Here is a 14,988-nt window from a genome sequence, read left to right on the forward strand (position 1 = left end):
ATTAAGTTTGTAGTGATAAAGAGGTTTATGTCTCACCCTGTTAGGAAATGCCACTTTTGCGACTAAAGTTGGATTTCTCTGTAAAAGCCTACTCCCTACCAATGACTTTCAAGAAATGTTTACTTGTTCAAACTTCTGACTCTGCAATCTTTTTTTCTACGAGATGATTCCTTGCAATTTTATGGTTGTCAGATGAAACAACCTTCTTCTCTTAAGGTTTGAATTGTATTGTTCTTTGTACAATACAAACTTTAACATCCATTCAAGACTGTCCAGTTTATTACTTCTGACAATCAGGCACTTGTTGACACTGTTTTGTTCCAGTAGGACTCCCACAGTAGAAAAGCTTTTCTATTATAATATAGCCAGGAACTCTCATATGTGGAAGAATAGCACAGTTGCCAAGAGCTTTTATTTAAAGTCTATCCACTTTGTTAGAAAAAGTATGGTACATTCATAAAATACTTTTATAAAATATAATTAAAAGAGCATAGCATATAAAACTCACTCAGAGGAGTCAGACTGCTAAGAGATTACAGTTACTTGTTAGGTGATGTAAATTTAGGGTGAAATTCAAGTTGGTATAAACAATGATTTTGAAATCGGCAACAATACTGAATAAGAGGTCCCTGTTACCTGAACACTATTTTAATAATAAAACAAAATCTTTGTAAACAATCACATTTTGGCCTCGCTTAAGTTATTTTAGTTTAAGGTGATAATGAGTTTAAAATCAGCATGAAATTATCTATTAGGTTTTTTCCCATCTACAAGGCATACGTTCCTTATGCTCTGATGCTACATCCAGATCAGTTATGACAGTAGTAATAAACACTAGTAGTAATCATCCTATTACCTACTGTTGGCTGACTGGGCAGAAATTTGGACCCTGATAACATAGAAGTTGACAATATTTATCAGTTATTAGAAACAAATAAAAGTCCTGATACAAATGCATTATTTCCTATTTCTCAGAAAGCTCAGATTTCCTTCTTTTGTAAAATCATTTAAAATAGATTAGCACTGAATTAATAGATATACCTGTGGTAAAAATTTTTATGGGTATGTTCTTTAGTAAATACATTCACATCAGATGCTAGACACATTCTCTACATTTTTAGTAGCATCTAACAGTTATATGGAGCTGATGAGCATACTGACTTTAAGATTATGTGCACATTTACATACCTGCAGTACTCTTAGACAAGTAGCCATAAACGTGACTATAAAGTATTAATGTATAAAGCACACAAGCATAGATATGTTCCGAACATGCATACATGGAGCTTAGAAAAAATATGTCTATATTTGAATCTACTGACTGAAGTGTATTTATGGGTGAACACGATGTTTACATTATTACTTTTGCGTATCTATGCACGCTCTCTTTGTCTGGAATATACTTTACTGAGCATTATATTTATAAGTATTTACCAGATATGCAAGCCTGTAATATAATGATGAATATTTGTACAAATTCTGCCAATGTTATCTGTAGACTGAAGCTGGAAAAAGGGCTGAAGCTGTAGCTACAGTTGTTGCAGCAGTTGATCAGGCACGTGTTCGATCACCCTGGGAACCAGAACAAGCAGATGAAGCTTATGTAAAGCAGAAAACTTTGGAATATGGCTATGAAGAGCACGCTGTAACAGACCATGTTGCTGAGGCCCCGGCAGAACATCATGTTGTCACTAAAGAAGTTAAAACTGTCTATGTTCCTCCTGAAAAACCTGTCTCAGCTGCTGAAAAGAAGGAATTTCATATATCAACAGAGGTTAGACTCAGCTTTTATCGCATTCTTTTCCAAAAACTATGTCCCAGTGAAATCTGTTTCAGTTTGGAGAACAGCATCACGTTCTCAACAAATTTTTTCATTGCTTTGTGTAGATAAAAAGAGCAACAGAAACTAAGACTGAGAAAACAATTCATGTTGAACACCCGCGACCCCGCACAGCAAGTCCTCACTTCACAGTCTCCAAAATTGCTGTTCCTAAACCAGATCATACATATGAGGTAAGAAGTGAAAACTGCATCCAAGAAGAACAGCATGCTCATTTATAACAACCAGTAGGTCACCCATTCCGTTTGGCTTTTCCTCCCACTCCAGTACGGTGCTTTCCCAAGAAGAAGAATAGCTGTATGCTCCTTACCGCTGTTTTTGTTGGTTTGTTTGACTAATAAAGAGCAGGGCTGTAAACAGACACATGAACTGCTAAAATGTGATTTGTAATTATTAGTTATTTAAACAAGCTTTTCATCTGTTTAAGGATGCAGCTTCAATACTTCATGTCATACAGTGAAATCATAAACATTTGTCATGCAACTTATGTTTTTTAAAGAGCAGAAGTATCCCCCTTCAATCTTATTATGTGCATCCGTTCACTAGCACATTGGAAACAGTTCTTCTTTCGTCCTTGCAGATTACTACACACTAAGCTAATTTTTGAAATAGAAAAAATCCAGACTGCATAACATGATACCATCCTTTTTTGATGTTATTTTTTCCATTCTTCTGTTCGACTCCTTCACATAATATGAAAAGTTCCCATTTAATTAATTTTCTCATTCAAGCATACTTTCTCTCTTCACCCGGACTTTAAAAATGAACCGGGTTTTCCTCAAACATAATTAAACACTATAAAAATTACCTAAAATATTATTCTCTTTAAAGATTTGTGTATGTTTTCCAAAGTTATTACACCTACAATAACATTTTGAAATCTCTTCAGTTATTTTAATCACTGACAGTTATGTAATTAGTAGTATTGTTAATTGCAGTATCAGACTGATTAAATGGAAAGCTAAGGCCTCAGGTGAATTAATTTAGAGGACATTTCTCATGTCGCACTTAAGAGCTTCTTGACCATTTAAAGATCAAATTCTAAAGTAAAAAAAAGAGGAAATATTTGAATGTTAGACACATCAAAAAAATACAAGGATATTGTATCTCCAGTATTCTACTACTGCAATCTAAAACTAGAAGTCATTTTTGTATATATAGCTTTTGCAGTGTCAACAAATAAGTAACTAAGGAAGCAATCGGTGCATATGCAATCTGCTCAAGAAATATACTGTCTTCTTTGAAAACAAGAGAACAACAAAGCTTTAACTCTTTCTCTTCTGTTCCCTAGGTTTCAATAGCTGGATCTGCCATGGCTACTCTGGAAAAAGAGTTATCAGCTACTTCTGCTGTGCAAAAGATCACCAAGCCCGTGAAACCACCTCAGCTAAAGCCACATGAAGTCAGGATAAAAGCAGAGCCAGTTGCCCCTCCACAGTTTCCCTTCGGAGAGGCTGCCGAGACCTATAAAAGTCGCTATGATGTTGAGACTAAAAAAGAGACAGGTGTAAGCATTAAAGGTGAAGCAGTGCGGGAAGAACACTTGGTGTTGCGGAAAGAAGGTGAAGCAAAGGTACGTTATTTAGCAAATTTCCATCAATTTGACTGACTTTCATCTTAAAAACTTAGCATAGCCTCTCTTATTTGCTGTCTCCTCATTGCAATTTTCCACTTTTACAGTATTCTGCTGACTTTTATCTTTGTTGTTTTACACAAACCCTTCTAAGGAACTAATATTTACCTATGACAAGCAAAGAGTTCTCTTTACCTAATTTCTTTTCTTACCTAAATTCTGCTGTTTAAGTCCTTGGCTTTGTTAGCTGTTTATTAACTGTGCTTTAAACAACCTAGGTGACAGAAACTGCCAGAGTTCCTGTGCCTGCAGAAATCCCTGCTACTCCACCCACCTTAGTCTCAGTAAGTAATTTGTATGTAGACTAGGGAAGTTACGCAATGTTTTCACCCGTTTGGTATTCTAACCTTTGTCTTTGAAAACCTGACCATGAAAATTTGGCTTTATTTAATCTTTTTAACTCCGTATTAGACTTACTCAGCCATTCAATTTATCTCCGACACAAACTACTCTGAATGTCTGTTATGGGGGTGATTCTTCACAATTATGTCACATAGTAGGTTGACCTTTGCTGCAGTGAAACAATTTCTCACCATGATCTGCATAAATATCAACCTATCTTTTCATTTTCTTGTTAATAACAGTAATGTTCAGAGATCCCAAATCCAGGTTCAAATACTTCCCTTTGGAAAATGCCTCTTTTTTCCTGGATACACTGCTTAACAGAACACTGTTTTGAAGTAGACATTAAATTTTACATTCAAGTGAGTTTTAGTTATTTAAATGTCTGTTTAGTTGTGAAAATATATACTGACTGTGATACTTATTTTTTGTCATACAGGGCCTCAAAAATAAGACTGTGACTGAAGGTGAGTCTGTCACTCTGGAGTGCCATATCTCTGGTCATCCTCAGCCTACTGTGACTTGGTACAGGGAAGACTACAAGATTGAGAGCTCAATGGACTTCCAGATCACTTTCAAAGCAGGGCTTGCTCGCCTCGTGATTCGTGAAGCCTTTGCAGAAGACAGTGGAAGATTTACCTGCACTGCTACCAATAGGGCTGGGAGCGTCAGCACATCTTGCCACTTATACGTGAAAGGTAAATATATTTATCACTGTAGGAAGATTATAATTTTGTTAACTGCATATTACTGATATTTTGTCAGCTCCCAAGTAGAACATATGCCTTGAATTGTATTCCAGGGCTGTTAGGTAACAGGGCTGTAAGAATATGAGGAAAAGGTCAATTACGGGCCGATGGAGACTCTTAACTTGCTTCCTCAGTGGAAGTACCTGGCCCTCTGAGGCAGCTAACTACTTAACCTTCTCTCTCTTTGTGTCAACTAAACTCACTGCTTAAGCATTATTGAAGTATTTTAAAATCCACTATATCATATTTACCTTGCAGTTTCAGAAGAAATTGAGACTCGAGAAACCATTTCTGAGAAGGCTGTTACAGAAGAGAAACGGTAAAGTTACTTTCCTAAACAGACTGCTCCTACTGTGGTCATTAGTTTCTGGCTCTCTGTTTATGAGAGCTTCAGACATCAGCTCACTTACCTGCACTGGAATCTTATTTCAGCTATGTGGAGACAAAGGACATCGTAATGGAAGATGTCTCTGCTGCAGCAGAGGAAGTATCGGGAGAACCCATACCTCCTTTCTTCATAAGAAAACCCATAGTACATAAACTAATTGAAGGTGGGAGCATTATTTTTGAATGCCAAGTAGGGGGCAACCCAAAGCCACATGTCTACTGGAAAAAAGGTGGAGTTCCTCTAACGACTGGCTACAGGTACTTCGAATACAATGCACAAAAACTATTTAAACATAATTTTTAAGAATATTTAATTGACAGTACCATAATTTTGATGCTGAGCCAAATAACATCACTGATTTCTGTGAAATTTTATTTTTGAAATGAAAAAATGATAGGATCATGTCTTAATGTGAGACTTTAGAAGGCTGCTAAGTTTTAAAATATAAATGTTCAGAAGACCATAAAATTAGAAATGCTACATATCCTTAAAAACAAATCAGGAAGAAGTTTGGAGTTTGTTTTATTCTGTCTATGCAATGTTTGCATTCTGTCTATGCAAATGTTGTCTATAGAAAGCAACACACTTTCTAGCAGGGAAAAAAAAATACATTTGCAGCATTCTTGAAATATATCATGCCATAATGACCCATATTAGGACAAACTCTGTGCTCACAGCACATACCATTTTACTATGTCTGATAACTAGATCTCTGATATTTCAGTACTGCTGTTTGCATCCCATTTATTTTAGTGACAACAGAAGGAAAGTAGACCTGTACTCTAGTTTCAGCATGGTTATTTTTCCTACGCTGGTCTGCATATTCATTGAGTGAGAATTGCCTGCAAAAGTTTCTCTTTTTTTGTCTTGTACAAGTTAGGAGTGATTCTGATTAATTGTATAATTAAAAGCAAATTCACTAAAAAGTCTGTTCATCAGAATTATAGAGAGCTTGTACTTTTATGTTTTCTATAGATACAAAGTGAGTTACAAAAGAGAAACTGGGGAATGCAAACTTGAAATTTCCATGACTTTTGCCGACGATGCCGGAGAATACACTATTGTTGTTCGTAATAAACACGGAGAAGCTTCTGCAACGGTCTCCTTACTAGAAGAAGGTACATTGTAGATTAAAGAAATGGAAAAAATATTTCTTAAAATTAACTTTAAAATGGGAAAAAGATTTTAAATTGTGCTGCAAATTCTTTGCAGCTTAGTTTGGTCAATTCAAGAAACATAAAGGGAGATCTGGTGGCTCTGTTTCTGCAAGACAGAGTATTTGACATCAGGTTCTTGAAGGACTTACATTCTTTGCTAGAATGTGTAGCTATGGGAACCTTCTTCTGTTGATGTCCATAACAGTCTACATAACATAAGACATTCAGAGAGTGATGTGGGGAAAGGAGGCTAATCAAGTAATAGGTTGTTCTATTACAGGGAAAGAAGCTAACAATATTTTTTTCAATTGTCCTTGTAAAAATGCATGAAAGTTTGCAGGAGACAGAGCTATGGTGAAGAAATTGTAAAATAGTCTCTACAGGTGCTTCCACTTTGAGAACTAGAATACCTAAATAGCACAGTAAAACTTTCACCTGTTTACAAAGCTTATCTGAGGGCATCAGTCTTTGCATTTTATTGCTAAAATGCAATATGTATTTTGTTAGCTAAACAGACAGAAACTCTGCTTGAATCACCAAAAGCAGTAAAATAAGTTTGTACTTGTTTTCTCTATTCAATCCCATGAAAACCACAAAAACTTACGAAAATTAATATGTTCTTAATTCTTAGCTGATTATGAAGCCTACATAAAATCGCAACAAGAAATGATGTACCAAACTCAGATGACTACATATGTACAGGAACCTAAAGTGGCTGAGGTAGCCCCAGCTATTTCATATGGTGACTTTGAAAAAGAATATGAAAAAGAGCAAGCCCTAATTAGGAAGAAAATGGCGAAAGATACAGTGATGGTCAGAACTTTTGTAGAAGATGAGGTATGTCTACCGCTCCATACTCATTTTGTATACTGATATTTTACCAGTGCAAATCACTTCTTCACAAGATCGTTATCTAACACACAGAACTAATGGCCTTGCTTTTCTGTATAGGAATTCCATATTTCTTCTTTCGAAGAAAGACTTATCAAAGAAATTGAACTCAGAATTATTAAGACCACCTTAGATGAACTTCTCGAAGAAGACGGAGAGGAGATGATGGTTGATATTTCTGAATCTGAAGCTATAGAAGCAGGATTTGATTTAAGATTAAAGAATTACAGAACCTTTGAAGGGACAGGAGTTACTTTCCATTGCAAGACAACTGGATATCCATTGCCAAAGGTACCCCAAACCTGTATGACATTAATCTGTTCAAAAAACCATCTGGTGCTCTACTTGAAAAATCCCTTAACATCTCATTGTCAGTCATTCTACATTCTGCATAGAAAACAGCAAGTCTCAAAGGAAATCTAGTCTTTTGTTGTGATGTCAAGCTGAGTTTTCCTTTTGTCCCTTAATAGAATTAAGCGTTAGGTTGGTTAGCCAGTTCAGAGGTAGATTGGGTTTACCAGTTAAGTTGGTCTTCTGAGTATCTCCGAGTTAGCCCACACAAGTGGGGAACACAGTAGCAAGTCCAGTCTGGGTCACTTTGCTCTTTGTCAAAATGGGCTTTATAACTGTTTCTAGCTCCAAAACTTGTGTTTCAGGCTACCATGAAAGCAAGTTACTTTAGTCTTACTTATTTCAAGTAAAAATGTTAATGTTGACACATATACATGGGCTGTGATGATGCATCAGCTGAAAATAGGAAGTTGTAATATGTTGTATGCATGGGTCATTACTGGATCTTTGTCTTTAGGAGTGCTCACTTAGCATTCCACTGTTTCTTTCCATGCAGATTGCGTGGTACAAAGATGGTAAGCGCATAAGGCATGGAGACCGCTACCACATGGAAGTTCTGCAAGACGGCAGTGCTAGTCTGCGTTTGCCTGTTGTTTTACCTGAAGATGAAGGAATTTATACTGTCTTTGCCAGTAATATGAAAGGAAATGCCATTTGCTCAGCAAAACTCTACGTTGAGCCAGTTGCACCCACAGCAACTCCAGGTTATATGCCAGGACCGGAAGTTATGAGAAGATATAGGTAGGTACACAGCAAAGTATAAATTTCATGAGACCTCAGTCTGCTGTGATAGACAGTCCAAAAACACATTACACAGCAGCTAAACAGCTTAAGTTATTGGAGTTTGCATACCTCTAGAGCAGTTCTAAATGCTGTTTTCATGGCTTATATTGATTTATGTGCCAACTCTTTGTCTGATTTGCCTTCTTAATGAGCAGTGCAGTTCCCAGAGTACCATCATTCACATGCATATCCAGCCACAGTATCAGATTTACAACCTCAGCAACCATATTTATTTCTTAAAGTACTCCATATTTATTTCTTAAAGTACTCATGTTTTGGAAAAAAAATTCTTCCGCACTTGGAGTTTTAGTGCCATGTGCAGCTCTTACTTCCCACCCTTGAAATAGTTGTATTTCTATGACAGAAAAAATCCAATGTTGCCATGTACTGTGTTCTGTCTCCATATACATACACACACATGCACAAACGTACACAGGATTACATCCACATCTGTACAGTATCCAAAACCCAAAAATTTCCCTGGCTGTGGTGTATCCTAATACTATTCAGCTATACAAATTGCTGTCAAATACCTAAGAAGAAAATTGACTACAAATAAAAATTAATTTTGTCATAATTTCTCACATAGATAAATTGGTTAACCTCTTTAAAATAAATTATGATAAAGGCAAGAGTTGAACTCTGTTTATCATGTCAGCCCCCAGCTATATGACATTGTCATACACATCTGTCTTATCGTTTCCTTCCAGGTCTATTTCTCCACGCTCTCCAAGCCGGTCTCCTGCCCGCAGTTCTCCTTCTCGTTCTCCTGCCCGCAGATTAGAAGAAACTGATGAAGGACAACTAGAAAGACTATATAAGCCAGTTTTTGTGCTGAAACCTACATCATTTAAATGTTCACAGGGGCAGACAGCAAGATTTGACTTAAAGGTTGTTGGCAGGCCTATGCCAGAGACATACTGGTTCCATAATGGTACATCAGCCTCATTTTCATCAACAAATAATCTTAAAAAACAATCTTATATGCATTTTACATCTTGTTGAGACACTGTTTTGAGTGCAACTTTTTTTTTTCATGTGTATCTGCAGGTCAACAAGTGGTTAATGACTACACCCATAAAATAGTGATTAAAGAAGATGGCACCCAATCATTAATCATTGTTCCTGCTATGCCTGATGACTCCGGAGAATGGGCTGTAATTGCTCAGAATAGGGCAGGCAAAGCTTCAGTCTCAATGACACTGACTGTGGAAGGTATCTACTGTGCATGCTATTTTTAGGAGGCTGAGGAGTGTTTCTTATTAAAAACCATGGTTATGTCATTTCCTCTCGTGATAACTTACCCTTGCTCTTTCAGCTAAGGAAGACCTAGTCAGACCACACTTTGTGCAAAGGCTGAAGAACGTTAGCGTAAAGGAGGGCTCTAGACTGGAGATGGCAGTGAAAGCTACTGGTAACCCTAATCCTGACATTGTATGGCTGAAGAACAGTGACATCATTGTACCTCATAAATACCCCAAAATAAAGTAAGCATTTTTATTTTGTTTAAATAGTAAAGGAGTTAATAATCACCATCCTGCAAAGTGCCTCCTACAGTGTACTGAATACCCTTGCTTCCATAGAAGGGATTCACTAAGGACTTAGTCCAATGGCTACTGAAGCTATTAACAGCTTTTGCATTGCAGCAAGGCTAAGAGATATAAAATATCTTGTAGGACTCACTCCATTTTTTCCAGCTTGTGTATTTGTGTATTTTGTATTCTGCAAAGCCAATGCTTTTACAACAGAGATTTAGGGAACCTTTATCTGTCCTCTGCAGGCAAAACTGCCATTGAATTCAAGACTGTTTTTTACTATCCTTATCTGTTTGATTCTTAGACACTGCACTCATAAACATGAATAAACATAAACAACATGTCTAATTCCTCCAGAGATTTACCTTTGGAGGCTTTGACCTAATTTTGGAGAAGGGCAAAAATTAATAACAAAGAAGTGCAAAAAAGTAAAAAAAAAATGTTTTAATATTTCAGGATTGAGGGAACCAAAGGGGCAGCTGCCCTTAAAATTGAATCTACTGCCAGGCAAGATGCTGCATGGTATACTGCTACTGCTATCAATAAAGCTGGGCGAGACACTACTCGGTGCAAAGTAAATGTTGAAGTTGAACATGCAGAACCTGAACCAGAAAGGAGATTAATCATTCCAAAAGGAACTTACAAAGCCAAGGAAATTGCAGCACCAGAGTTAGAGCCTCTCCATTTGCGTTATGGTCAAGAGCAATGGGAGGAAGGAGATCTCTATGACAAAGAAAAGCAACAGAAACCATTTTTTAAGAAGAAGCTCACATCTTTAAGGCTCAAGCAATTTGGACCAGCACACTTTGAGTGCAGGCTTACACCAATTGGTGACCCAACAATGGTGGTGGAGTGGTTGCATGATGGCAAACCCTTGGAAGCAGCTAACAGACTCCGCATGATCAATGAGTTTGGGTATTGTAGCCTGGACTATGGAGTAGCCTATTCCAGAGATAGTGGAGTGATCACTTGCAGGGCAACTAACAAATATGGTACAGACCATACATCCGCTACTCTGATCGTGAAGGATGAGAAAAGCCTTGTGGAAGAATCCCAGCTGCCAGAAGGCAGAAGAGGACTGCAGCGAATTGAAGAATTAGAAAGAATGGCCCATGAGGGTGCTCTTCCTGCAGTTGCAGTGGACCAAAAGGAAAAACAAAAACCAGAAATTGTTTTGGTTCCTGAACCTGCAAGAGTCCTGGAAGGTGAAACAGCACGATTCCGTTGCCGTGTGACTGGCTATCCTTTGCCCAAGGTCAACTGGTACCTCAATGGGCAGCTTATCCGTAAGAGCAAAAGGTTTAGACTCCGTTACGATGGAATCTACTACCTGGATATTGTGGACTGCAAATCGTATGACACAGGAGAGGTGAAAGTCACTGCAGAGAATCCAGAAGGTTTTATTGAACATAAGGTGAGACTTGAGATCCAGCAGAGGGAAGACTTTAGGTCTGTTCTTCGTCGTGCTCCTGAACCCAAACATGAGCCTGTAGTGACAGAGCCTGGAAAACTTCTCTTCGAGGTACAGAAGGTAGACAAACCTGCAGAGGCAACAACCAAAGAAGTGGTGAAACTGAAAAGGGCTGAAAGAATCACTCATGAGAAGCTTTCAGAGGAATCTGAAGAGCTGCGTAGTAAATTCAAGCGTAGGACAGAAGAGGGCTATTATGAAGCCATCACTGCTGTGGAACTTAAGTCTCGCAAAAAAGATGAATCATATGAAGAAATGTTAAAAAAGACAAAAGAAGAACTTCTTCACTGGACCAAAGAGATCCCAGAGGAAGAGAAGAAAGCACTTCCTCCTGAAGGCAAAATCACCATTCCAACATTCAAACCAGAGAAGGTTGAGCTTAGTCCAAGCATGGAGGCTCCCAAGATATTTGAACGAATTCAAAGCCAGACTGTAGCCCAGGGGACAGATGCACACTTCCGTGTGAGAGTAGTGGGAAAACCAGACCCTGAGTGTCAGTGGTTCAAAAATGGTGTGCAGATTGAAAGGACTGATCGTGTGTATTGGTACTGGCCTGAAGATAATGTTTGCGAATTAGTCATCAGAGATGTGACGTCTGATGATTCTGCCAGCATCATGGTGAAAGCAGTCAATATAGCTGGTGAAACTTCTAGCCATGCTTTCCTGTTAGTACAAGGTAATTTAAATTCTCTTACTTTTATCCTACTGCTTATTATAGTGTGTTAAGTCTACATGGCCAGTGCACTGTTGATTCATTGCATATTGTTTTGCAGCCAAGCAGTTAATCAGCTTCACCCAGAAGTTACAAGGTATTGTTGCTAAAGAGAGAGACTCCATGGCAACGTTTGAATGTGAGACATCAGAACCCTTTGTCAAAGTGAAATGGTTTAAGGATGGAATTGAGATTCATTCTGGAGACAAATACAGGATGCACTCAGACAGAAAGGCTCATTTTCTTTCTGTACTAGCAATTGAAATGTCTGATGCTGATGACTACAGCTGTGCACTGGTAGAAGACGAATCCATAAAAACTACTGCAAAGCTTACTGTTGAAGGTAAGAAGCACACAGCTCAGTACCATGCAGTTCTGTTAAGGTGAAATCAGCTTCAGGAAGAAATAACACAAATTAAACTGATGTCTAACGCACTAAGAAATGTTCAAGCTGCTTTCATATTCCCAGAATCCAGTATGAAAGTTTGGAGATACATTTATGTAAAATGGTTACACCGTTTATATACTAATTTCCTTAGATTCATTTAATAAGAAATGTTTTCATCAGGGGTATCTAATCAAGCTTATTCATGAATGTAATTATTTTTGCCTGTAGGTGCTGTGGTTGAGTTTATTAAAGAACTTGAGGACGTTGAAGTACCAGAATCCTTCTCAGGTGAACTTGAATGCGAGGTTTCCCCAGAAGACATGGAGGGGAAATGGTATCATGGCGATGTTGAACTCACTTCTAATCATAAATACGTGATTACATCCCGCCGTGGTCGCCAAATCCTCACTATTAAAGATGTTAATAAAGATGATCAAGGAGAGTATAGCTTTGTTGTTGATGGAAAAAGGACTCGCTGCAAACTGAAGATGAAGCGTAAGCATTTCTAATACTTACATTGTCTATATATTATAGATTTTCTATATTATAGCATATATTATAGTTATATCCCAAACTGCCTTAATATTAAATATTCTGCTTATCTGTTATGAGGATTAATTAACTTCATTTCATTCCACAGCTCGTCCCATGGTTATTCTTCAAGAACTTACTGATCAAAAAGTCTGTGAGGGAGATATTGTACAACTTGAAGTTAAAGTCTCCCTAGAAAATGTGGAAGGTGTCTGGATGAAAGATGGTCATGAAATTCAGTCAAGTGATCGTATTCACATTGTATTGGATAAACAGTCACACATGTTGCTTATAGAGGATGCAACGAAGGAAGATAGTGGAGCTTACTCTTTTAGTGTTCCTGGTCTTGGACTGTCAACCACTGGACGGATCACAGTGTACAGTAAGTCATTATCATGATTTTCAAGGCGTGTTTGATTTTGGGGTCCTTTAGGATTACTCCTTAAAGGCATAGTTTTTTTCATGATGAATATTTTTGTAACTTGACAGGTGTGGAAATAGTGGTGCCTCTAAAAGATGTTCACGTAGTTGAAGGAACAAAAGCTATCCTTGAATGCAAAGTTTCAGCACCTGATGTGTCTTCCTCCAAGTGGTACCTAAATGATCATCAGATACAGCCTGATGAACGTGTACAAGCTGTATGTAAAGGCACTAAACAGAGACTAGTGCTTACCAGAACCCATGCATCAGATGAAGGACATTATAAGCTAATGGTTGGCAAAGTTGAAACAAGTTGCAACGTCACAGTTGAAAGTAGGTTTCCTTTAAGATGCACAATTCTTTGTGAAATTATTTCTTTAAATACAAAACTGTGGGAGCAACTAATATATTTGTAATGTATTATTTTTATAGAAATTCAGATTATTAGAGGTCTTCATGACATCACCTGCACTGAAACACAGAATGTATCCTTTGAGGTCGAGCTCTCCCATTCAGGGATTGATGTAATTTGGCATTTCAAAGGCCAAGAGATCAAGGCTGGTCTTAAATATAAAATTGAAGCACGTGGCAAAATATATAAATTGACAGTGGTGAAGATGATGAAAGATGATGAAGGAGAATATGTATTTTATGCTGGAGAGAAGAAAACATCTGGAAAGCTTATAGTAGCAGGTTAGTAGGGTTAAGGTTGAAGATTTTAAAACAATGCTCAATGTACTGTGTTTTGTAACTGTAGCAATTGTGCTGTTTCTGTACTTTTTTTGTCTTTAATTTATCTTTTTTTCTATGTTCTCCTTGCTCTTCGCCTTAGCTTTTCTGATTGGTATAATTTAAATTCAACAAAGCTTTTAAGTAAGTGCTTAAATGTTTTGCTAAATCAGAGCCATAGTATGGAATGCTGTAGTATGTTTTTGATGCAATTAATGTAAAAAAGAAGGTTTTTGTCTTGAATGTTCAGTATACCTGTGCTGATAATAAAATAATAAATGAGAACAACTAGGATAGAAGAAAGAAACATCTTTTTGTGATGTTCAGGGGACATTCTATTATTGATTTTTCACAGAACTCAGAATGTCTATGGGCATGCTGCAAATTAGGGCAAAGAATTCCAGCATCAACTTTTCACATTGTTGCATTTCTGTATGGGGGAAAGTTGAACAGCAACACAACAAAAACATGTGCTTTTGCTTCCCGACAGGTGGTGCCATTTCAAAGCCTCTCACTGACCTGACTGTGGCTGAGTCCCAGACAGCTGTTTTTGAGTGTGAGGTGGCAAATCCTGAATCAGATGGCCAGTGGCTGAAAAATGGTAGACCATTACCTACAACAGACCAGTATCGTGCTGAATCTGATGGTGTAAAGAGAAGGCTCAATATCCCTGTCACGAAACTGGATGATATGGGTGAATACAGCTATGAAATAGCAAGTTCAAAGACATCTGCCAAACTGAAGGTCGAAGGTCAGTATTTTTTATAACTAACTGATGTCGTTAAGACTCGGTCCAGCACTGAGGCACTCACTGTGCCTTGGATCAGGCCCTAAGATACAAGGATATTTTGCTTCATTTTTTGAAAATATTTTTATATTATGATGCACTTTCTGAGGTAGCAAACTTACTGTATTTTGGAGTCTTCATATTTGGAATTTAGCATGGTATTTTAATAAAAACACATTTTATTCAAGGTACTGGCTAGCAGGTAGAAATTCACTCTTTGCTAGTTTTGTAGTAAACATATGAAATAAAAAAAACTGTTTCTCATGGATACTACAAGTAAA

General features: G+C 37.5%; 1 protein-coding gene across 6 annotated transcripts in view; it reads left to right on the top strand.

Annotated features, from left to right (window-relative positions):
• LOC143162320 (titin-like) overlaps positions 1–14,988 on the top strand; it is a 245,966-nt gene that overhangs the window by 14,799 nt on the left and 216,179 nt on the right. For all 6 annotated transcript variants that reach the window (XM_076342523.1, XM_076342517.1, XM_076342519.1 and 3 more), the window contains exons 13-33: positions 1,499–1,774; positions 1,888–2,013; positions 3,132–3,413; positions 3,692–3,757; positions 4,255–4,513; positions 4,823–4,883; positions 4,997–5,209; positions 5,928–6,070; positions 6,741–6,946; positions 7,061–7,291; positions 7,848–8,092; positions 8,845–9,068; positions 9,185–9,349; positions 9,453–9,621; positions 10,126–11,816; positions 11,914–12,195; positions 12,469–12,735; positions 12,881–13,153; positions 13,261–13,524; positions 13,624–13,884; positions 14,411–14,671. In XM_076342523.1, coding sequence (XP_076198638.1) covers positions 1,499–1,774; positions 1,888–2,013; positions 3,132–3,413; positions 3,692–3,757; positions 4,255–4,513; positions 4,823–4,883; positions 4,997–5,209; positions 5,928–6,070; positions 6,741–6,946; positions 7,061–7,291; positions 7,848–8,092; positions 8,845–9,068; positions 9,185–9,349; positions 9,453–9,621; positions 10,126–11,816; positions 11,914–12,195; positions 12,469–12,735; positions 12,881–13,153; positions 13,261–13,524; positions 13,624–13,884; positions 14,411–14,671 — 5,965 coding nt within the window. The remainder of the gene's footprint in view (positions 1–1,498; positions 1,775–1,887; positions 2,014–3,131; positions 3,414–3,691; positions 3,758–4,254; positions 4,514–4,822; positions 4,884–4,996; positions 5,210–5,927; positions 6,071–6,740; positions 6,947–7,060; positions 7,292–7,847; positions 8,093–8,844; positions 9,069–9,184; positions 9,350–9,452; positions 9,622–10,125; positions 11,817–11,913; positions 12,196–12,468; positions 12,736–12,880; positions 13,154–13,260; positions 13,525–13,623; positions 13,885–14,410; positions 14,672–14,988) is intronic.

Source organism: Aptenodytes patagonicus, chromosome 6 (assembly GCF_965638725.1).
Source record: "Aptenodytes patagonicus chromosome 6, bAptPat1.pri.cur, whole genome shotgun sequence".
Classification (NCBI taxonomy): domain Eukaryota; kingdom Metazoa; phylum Chordata; class Aves; order Sphenisciformes; family Spheniscidae; genus Aptenodytes; species Aptenodytes patagonicus.